General features: G+C 44.1%; 1 protein-coding gene across 3 annotated transcripts in view; it reads left to right on the top strand.

Moving 5' to 3' along the window:
* Window positions 1–581: 581 nt before the first annotated feature.
* MFSD11 (major facilitator superfamily domain containing 11) overlaps window positions 582–9,027 on the top strand; it is a 28,382-nt gene continuing 19,936 nt past the window's right edge. For 2 of the 3 annotated variants that reach the window (XM_006145729.3, XM_006145728.3), the window contains exons 1-7: window positions 1,116–1,559; window positions 2,049–2,104; window positions 3,959–4,066; window positions 4,580–4,659; window positions 4,793–4,889; window positions 7,591–7,649; window positions 8,146–8,290. In XM_006145729.3, the coding sequence (XP_006145791.1) occupies window positions 1,464–1,559; window positions 2,049–2,104; window positions 3,959–4,066; window positions 4,580–4,659; window positions 4,793–4,889; window positions 7,591–7,649; window positions 8,146–8,290 (641 nt within the window). In that variant the 5' untranslated portion in view covers window positions 1,116–1,463. The other variant, XM_027770765.1, reaches the window with a different exon arrangement.

Genomic DNA, 9,027 nt, shown 5'->3' with positions numbered 1-9,027 from the left:
CGCGCCCCCGTCCATGGCATCCATGGCGTCCTCGGCGTCGCGCTTGTCGTGGAAGCGGACGAAGGCGAAGCCGCGGGACTCCTTGGTGTAGCGGTCCCGCGGGATGTACACGTCGCCGACGCGCCCGTACTTCTCGAAGACGCGCCTCAGCGTGTCTGGCGAGGTGCGGTAGGTCAGGTTGTCCACCTTGAGGGAGGTCATGCCCTCCACATCGGGAGGCGGGCGGCCGTAGCTCATGGCTCCGAGAGGCGTACCAGGGCTCCGACAACTGGTGCCGAGACACTAACGCCCTGGGCGGGCCCGCGCGCTCCGACGCGGCGACGGCTTCTTCAAGCCTGGGCGGTCCGACGGCGCGCGTATTCTCTGCAGTTACTTCCCGCGTGGGAACACTCAGGCCGGATAGGAGGCGAAGCACACTAACAGCGCAGCTGCGCGCACCTGGGCATCAACTAGGCGGGCGGCCGGCTCCAGCGCCGGTTTATATGCCTTCGCACAAAATGGCGCCCGCGCCACCCGGAAATGAATTCTCTGATTGGATCGCCGCACTCCGCCCCGTAACGTCGCTGCCGCGCGCCCCGCCCCGGCCCGAGGCGCCTGCGCAGAGCCCAGCGGGCGGGCCGAAAAGCGCGGAGTCACTGCTAGAGGGAGGGGGAGCGGCGTTTGCGGGCAGTTGGAAAGCCCGCGAAACGCTCTTTCCGCCCGCGAGGCGAGGTGAGGGCGCCGGGATAGGAGGAAGGGGCGGGGCTTCCTGGCCGGGCCCCGCCTTCTCTATAGGCCAATATCCGAGCGCCACGCCGCTTTCCGCTAGGCCCTCAGTCAGATCTCGGTCAGAAGGCTACTCCTGCCTGCCTTTGCTTGTTGTGTACCCTAGGCATCCTCAGACACCCCTCACGTCGACCTTCAGACCCGCGGCCGCAGCGCCCGACTGCTCGCTGCCTCCCAGCATCCCTCCGCCTGGGCCCGCGTGCCGGGCCACGCTCCTCAGAGGGCGGAGAGACCTCGCGACGCCCCTGCGCAGCCGGCGCTGCCTGGGGACTACATTTCCCAGCGGGCCGAGCGGCCGGCGCGGCGGCTGCGGTCAGGTGACCGAGTCGCATGACCCGCGGTGAGTCAGGGCCCCGCGGGCGGGGCCGCGCCGGCCGCTGCTGCTCGCCTTTTGGCCTCTTAATCCCCTGGCGGGCCCCTCAGGCCGGAGCTGCTACATTCTTGGCGCTTCTCAGGGTGTGGGGCCCTTCCCTACTCGGATCCTATCCTAGGAATGTCCTAACTGTGCCATGGGGAGAACTTCACCCTAAGCCCGGATTCGGATCCGAAAACCGCAAGTTGACAGCTCGGTCGCCTTGCTCCTGCAGCTGCCGTCTCCTCTCACCATTTCGTTTCTCTCACCAGGATTGTCAGTGGGTTCGCCCCGAGGAGAGCTGACCGCCCTGGGCTGCCGCTGACCTCGGCAGAGCTGAGCAAAAATGTCCCCGGAATCTAAAAAGCTTTTCAACATCATTATTTTAGGAGTTGCGTTTATGTTTATGTTCACTGCCTTTCAAACTTGTGGAAATGTGGCGGTGAGTTGGAATCCATTCGCCCTCTTTGAAGGGGGGCGTCATGCATCCCCCAAAGATGCCTAGTTAATCATAGCTCACAGTGCGCTTTAAATGCGCCCTTCATTTTCCCACCTGGTTTTCTGCCTTTTTATGATTAGGTTTGGTTTCATGTGTCAGGCATTCTTTTCTTTTGGGAGGTGTTAAATGTTTCCTTTTCTGTCTCCAATATGATTTGGGTTTCGGATGTTGACCTTGTTATTTCTTGGCTATTAAGCTTTGCCTTAGTACTTGGGTGGTTAAGGAAACAAAAGGCAGCTGATTGCCCCCCTTTTGCCCTGTCACGGATCTGCCCTCTCTACTTCTGTGGTCATTTTTTCTTCTTTTGTAGTGGACTTTTAGTATTAAGCATTGTGAGTTCTGACTTTTCCCTCTGAGTACTAAAAGTCGGGCTTTTCTAGGGGGAAGGAGATCCCAAAACGTTTTCGTTGATTAGTTTTATCTTCTACACAGCAAACTGTCATCAGGAGCTTAAATACCACAGATTTCCATGGCAGTGGATATACCAGGTACTGTACTGTTAACCGATTGTACTTTACATGTAATGGTAGTTTATTAAATCCCATTGGAATCACCAGTAATAAAAAATTGGGATCGAATTAGCAATGATTGCTTTTGTTTTTCTCTTTAGACTATTTGGGAGAATGTAATAGACGAAAACTTGATGAGTTTAGATTTCCTGTAGAATTAGATATGAGTTTGAAATCCTGCCTTCACAGCTTACTTGCTTCGTTTTCTTAGGCAGATTATTTCCATGAGCCCAGTTTCCTTGCTCAGACAACACATGTAAAGCCTTGACACAGTGTATGGCATTCGGGAATCTCCCAGGAATTGTCATGATTACACTTTCCCGATCCTAGGCAGATGTTTTATGTGATTCTTGAAACATTTAGTCTTCTGTTTTTATAATAATTTTATGTAATTACTATATACTTCCATCAAGAACTTTTAGATTTTTGTTAAGGTGTTGAGTTGCAATTTTACAGGTGGAGAAAATGGAACGATTGGTTCTGGGAATATAATACATATATATATTTAAATGCAAACAGGTTTCTCTTCAAAATTTTTTCCCCAATGTATGGAAGGGAGGGAGAGAAAATGGAATTTTTACAGGGTATTGCCATGTCAAGATTCTTCCTGCCTCAGACTCCCAGTCAGGTAGGATCACTGTACTTGATTGTTTAGATTTGGCTGGGAACCAAACCCAGGCTTCCCATGTGGCCTTAGCCATCATGCAGTGGTGCCCTTCTGCTTATAATACTGCAGGGAACCTAAAACTTTATTTAACAAGTAAAAATTGTATGTATTTTCCATGTACAACATGTTTTTTCAAAATATATATAAAATGAAATATCCATATCATGGAATGGCTAAATTGAGCTATATACTCAGGTTTGTTAATCTGTCTATAGACAGATATTGAGTCATGGCCCTCCTGCCCATCCCAGCAATTCTTCTTACTTGGTTCCTTATGACGTAGTCTAAGCTTTGTAAATGATGTTTGAGAATGAAGGGATGTTAACGTCCACCTTTCTAAGTGATCAGTGATAATACAACAAATTCCTGGAGCGGTTTGTCTTCATGCGTATCCTGAAGAATAAACGAAAGAACATGTTTAATACTTGAGAGATTTGTAGAAGCCAAAGACTATTTTGTTGGGTTTATGATAGTAAAGTCAGGACTCACAGGATGATTTTTAGTCACGTTTTGCATGAAATGTCCGATTTAGGGCTAGATCAGCAGTAACTGAATAATGTTCAAGTGAGACCATTAGATTGAATTAAATGAGTTCAAGTGTAAGCAAGTTATAATTGTGCTTGTTATTTATATCAGAAATGTCACGCAGTTGCCAGGAGTTGTACCCTAAATTTATAAGCAGACTGGTTGACTAGGGCACCTGAAGTACAGAATGCCAAGGATGAGTTCTTGGCTTGTCATTCACCAGCCACTCCTTGGACAGCTGACAGATTACTTAACCCCGCTATATTTCAGTTTTTTCTGTAAAATTAGGATAATAAAAAGACTTTCTGGAGCTGTTAGGATTAAGGGAGAAAATTTACATAGAAAGTACTTGGCACAGGGCCTAGTATATGTTTTATGTTAGCTGTTAAAACTTAGCAGTATGTTAAAAACAGGTCGATCAGGTAGACCAATTCAAAGAAACATTCAACAGGACTGCAGTATTTTGTACAAACAAAAACTTTAACATGATGTTCAGTTTAATGATAAAATTATCATAAAATCTGAGTAGAGAATATGAATGTTTATTGCAAACTCTATGGACTGAATTTTAAAAAGCAAACTTTTTAGACTGCATTTAAGAGTTTTTTTGTTTATCTTCCTTTTGTGTGTTATATGTGCAGCATGGCAATTATTTACGGGGTGTTCTCAGCCTCAAATTTGATCACTCCATCGGTGGTTGCCATTGTAGGACCTCAACTCTCTATGTTTGTCAGTGGTTTATTTTACAGGTAAGTAAGACAGTCTTGTTTTTGCTCATTTAATTAGAATGCTTTCAGCATCTTTCAAGCACATAGTAAACTTTAAACGAGAGCTTGAAGACTTGAATTGGATAAAATATAGTTGGTATTTTTAAGATTTGTTCTCTACTTGTTGCTCAGGGATACCATATCATTATATCTGCTTTTGTTTTGATGTTAATAAAAGTAGTATCCGAAATTGCTTTCTATGAAGGTAGAAGGAACTTCCCATGAAACACTCTTATCTTCTATCAGGTTGACTAATGGGCTCGTCATGTGCTAAGCTTATTGGTAAAGGCCACTGGAAACTTGTAAAATGCCTGGTTTACAAATTTGAAATAGTAAATAAGTGAATGGAGCAATTTGTTCCTTTTTTCAAACCCAGAGAGGTGCTTTACAGGTTGAATTTTAAAAGAGAACCTTCAAAATTGATTCCTAGAAGGCATAAGGGCATTCTGTTTCAGATATTGTTTGACTATAATACGTTGACCTGTTATATTTTAGCATGTACATTGCCGTTTTTATCCAGCCTTTCACATGGTCCTTCTACACAGCTTCTGTTTTCATTGGAATTGCAGCTGCTGGTAAGCAATTTGATTTTCATCTTTTCTGTGTTTGTTTTGTTTTGTGGGGCCAAGCTAAGGGTATTCTTTATGTATTTAGTTTGTGAAGCTAAGTGATTTCATTCATTTGATAAACTTTTCATTTGGATTTTAGTACTTTGGACAGCACAAGGAAACTGCCTGACAATAAATTCAGATGAGCATACTATTGGGAGAAACAGTGGAATTTTCTGGGCACTCTTACAATCTAGGTAATAAACGTTTTGGAGATCAATATATTTTTGTTGTTATTGTTTGTCATAACACTTTTTAGGTCTAGATTGTTTTGAAAATTTGGGTCTTCCATGTTAATATGTTTTTTTTTTCCTTCGGAGATTTTTGCTATAGGGTGCATGTGCTCACTGGAGACACACAGAGAGACAGACAGCAGGAAATCACTCCCCCCACAGGGGGATGGCCATGCTGCTCCCCCCACAGGGGGATGGCCATGCTGCAATCTCTTCTCCATTCTCCTCTCAGATTTTGGGCATACACGCACACGCACTCAGCGTGAGTTTTAAGTCGCTGGGTCCAGGACTCAATCCATGGCAGACTACATGGGAGTTCAGTTCAGTCACGTAACCATTACACCATCTGCTGGTCCCATGTTAATATGATTTTAATTTATTTTTTCTTTTTTAGAGGTTTTTGCTATAGGGCGTGTGCGCTTGCCAGACAGACAGAAAGAGACAGAGAGACAGAAAGCAAAAAATCACCCCCCAGGGGGGATGGCCATGCCACAATCCCTTCTCCTCCATTCTTCTCTCCAGGATCTTGGGCATGCACGCACATGCGCCTGGCGTGAGTTTTAAGCCACTAGGTCTGGGACATGAACCGCGGTCGACTACATGGGAGTCCAGCGACATAGTCATTATGCTAACTGCTGGTCCCTATATGATTTTAATTTCTTGCTGAATATGATAGGGAGTTAAAATTTTATTGAATTACTCAAAATGCATAGAACTAACCTCGCTGGGATTTAGGATTGATAAACAGAAAATAATATTAGTATCCACATATGTGGCATCTGCTATATTTCAGAGACTGTTGGGTTCTTAATTTCACATCACTTCATTTCCATACAGCAGATGAGAAAACAGATTTAAAAGTTAAGTAATTTATCCAGTGTACATTATCATTTGTCCTCCAAAAGCCATATCCTTTGCAATGAACTGTGTTGTGACAGCCAGTAACAAGTATACTAAAATGGGAAAGTGAGGGCAGTCCCCTGCCTTAATAGTTTAGGGAACTTGATCCCACAAGACCAATTTCACGGTTTGAATCCTAGCACTGGAGTCTTGTAAAACATACTGGGTGTTCGTGTATGTCCCAACTCCTGACTAGATGGAGAAATGGAAGAAAAGGGATTGTGATGTGACCATGCTCCATTGGAAGGTGCTTTCTCCCCAGTTCTCTATGTCTCTGTCTGTCTCTGATGTGCTCATGTACCCTCTGACCAAAAAAAAAAAGCAAATCAACAGTGACTAATTATACCATTTATGAACAATATAGCATATTACATGTTTCTTAAGAAAAATCAAGGTAAAAGCAGATGACACAGCAGTTATGTTGCTGGACTCCCAGTCCACCCTGGTTCAAGTCCTGTACCCAACAACTTAAAACTCATGCTGGGCACATGCACGTGCGTGCCCAAAATCCTGAGAGGAAAATGGAGAAGGGGTTGCGGTGTGGCCATCTCCCCTGGGGGATGATTTCTCGCTTTCTCTCTGTTTCTCCAGTGAGCACATGCACCCTATAGCAAAAATCTTTCTTAAAACCAAAAAAAAAATCAAAATAGTCATTTTGCCCATGACTGTTGGATTTCCGGAACCTGTCCTGAAGATTACCCTAATGGATCTTGTCTAAAATTTTTCACCTTGATAAAACTTAGCAAATGCAAATGTTTCTTTGGAGGGATTGTATACATCGTAAGAAGTAGTAGTATACATTGACGATAATATATATGGTGATATCTTTGACATGACTAATAAATACTTTATTCATGCTGAAAAAAAATCATATTGTACACCGTAAAGATGTACAGTGATGGGACCAGCAGATGGTGTAATGGTTATATTGCTGGACTCCCGCATGGCCAACTGTGCCTCAAGTCCCTGACCCGGTGGTTTCAAACTCACATCGGGCACATGTGTGGGTGCCCAAAATTCTGAGAGGAGAATGAAGAAGAAGGGATTGTGGCATGGCCACACACACCCCCGGGGGGATGTGTGGGTGCCCAAAATTCTGAGAGGAGAATGAAGAAGAAGGGATTGTGGCATGGCCACACACACCCCCGGGGGGGGAGTGATTTCTCATTTCTCACTTTCTTTCTCTTTCTCTCTTGTCTCTCCAGTGAGAGCACACACCCTATAGCAAAAATCTCTCTAAAAAGAAAAAAAAGATGTACAGTGATTAAATGTAAATTTTAAATATGTTTTAAAAAAGAAAGAAAGAAATAGTAGTATAGATGAGTGATTCCTTTCCTAGGAAGTATTTGATTCATGCATAGAATTACGTCATTAATTGTTCTTCCATAGGTTCTTCAAAATACAAGATTTTAAAAGTAGCGTAAGCTTGTTTCCAAGGAGTTATTTTTCAGTTGCAGTAAATCACATGTTTCAAAGTGAGTCAGGTCTTCTCTGAAGGTTGGCCCTGAATCAGGTCACTGTCACATGGAAGGAGGCTGGATTCCATCTGGGTCAGTTAAGTTTCTCTGAGTCAGGGTGAAGTTGATACTTTAAATGACCGAGGCAGGTCAGAACTTTAAAAGCGATGTAGGTATGTGCTTTTTTTTCTCTCTCTAGTGCTCTTTCTTTTTTCTCAATGAACAGTAGGATTAATTATTTCTAAAAAAAAAAAAAAAAGCTATTAAAATAATTTCCTAATTTTCTGTCCTTCCTTTTCTTCCCCCAGTTTGTTTTTTGGAAATCTCTACATATATTTTGCCTGGCAAGGGAAAACTCAAATATCAGGTTTGTTTTATTCACTTTGTTTTATTCCGATATGTGCAAAACATAATAGCAGTCACATAGAAATACCTATTATTGGTTTGCTTAAACATCATTCTAGTGAACTTTGGTACCTCAAGTCCTATCAGTTTTCAATTTTTAATAAGCTTTTTCCTTGGATGATATTTTGAAGCTAGGTTTGTAGTTTATGACTGCTTCATGTGGTATTTCAAGATGAGAGAGAAGGATATGCTACAGAGAAGCTCACGGGTTAGTCATCAGAAGACTTGAACGCACAGTTGTCCATACGTTTCTTTGACGAAAAGAGTGTAGTTACGTTCCCTAACTGAAAGACAAAGGTGGTGGTGTCCCTTTTATCTTCTTATCCTAAGTTTTTACTGATGTGTTAAAGTCCAGTGAAGAGTGTTTTGATGGTTAGAAACAAGCCTAGAGAGAATCCTGATTTTGGAATTGCTTGGTCCATGCCATCTACTTTCTTCTCCTTCTCTTTTCTCCCTAGAGAGCGACCGAAGGACAGTGTTCATTGCCCTTACAGTGATTAGCCTTGTGGGGACAGTTCTGCTCTTTCTCATTCGGAAACCAGAGTCTGAGAATGTCCTGGGAGAAGATGAATCTTCTGATGACCAGGACCTGGAAGTCAACGAGTGAGAAATTGAAAACATGCCTTTTTATTTTAAATCGACTTTGAGTACATCTAGCATAGAGATGTCCAACCTGTTCAGGCTTAACCAATACCCGTGACTCTGTAGGCTCAGGCAGATGTGAGGGAAATGTTTCTGAGCAAGTAAGGGGAAGGGGACCTGTGAGGGAGGGAGAGAAAGGTGTGCAGGATGTTAAAGGCTGCTCCCAGCTTTGCTGCTGACACAGGCGTGACCCTGGACAGGAGCAGTGATCTCCTTCACGTCTGTCCCTAGACTTCAGTTTCCTCATTCACCTCAGCGACACACCTCCCTTGTGTGTTCATGTGTGAGGACATGGCTGGCGAAGTGAAATGGGGACAAGGTAGACTGTCTTTGTCCTCGTTTACTGTTCTGTGACCTGACTCTAAAGTGTTCGATTCCAGTGGAAGGAGCGGGTGGCAGGGCCGTCAGCAGTGTGACCACCAGGCTCTTGCTTCACGCACGTGGTTTTCCCCGAGGCAGTCCAGGTGGAGAAACTGTAGCCCTGTGTGTTTGTAAAAATTGAATATCACCTGAGCACAGTTTGATTAGAAAGGACTCCATTTAAAATACCCCGCCCCTTTGTCTGTCACCTAGATCTGAGGAGGGAACTGAGATAGCAGTCTTTGCTGTCTTCACCTTGCCTTGCTTGGGAATTGATAAGTCGCGAAGATGGCCTTTTGGCATCATGTCTGTTGCTAAAACGTTTGTGTAGAGCATTC

The sequence above is a fragment of the Tupaia chinensis genome, unplaced genomic scaffold (assembly GCF_000334495.1).
Source record: "Tupaia chinensis unplaced genomic scaffold, TupChi_1.0 Scaffold000159_1, whole genome shotgun sequence".
In the NCBI taxonomy this organism is placed as follows: Eukaryota; Metazoa; Chordata; class Mammalia; order Scandentia; family Tupaiidae; genus Tupaia; species Tupaia belangeri.
The sequence above is the reverse complement of the archived record's forward strand: the minus strand, read 5'-3'. Positions and strand labels throughout refer to the sequence as shown.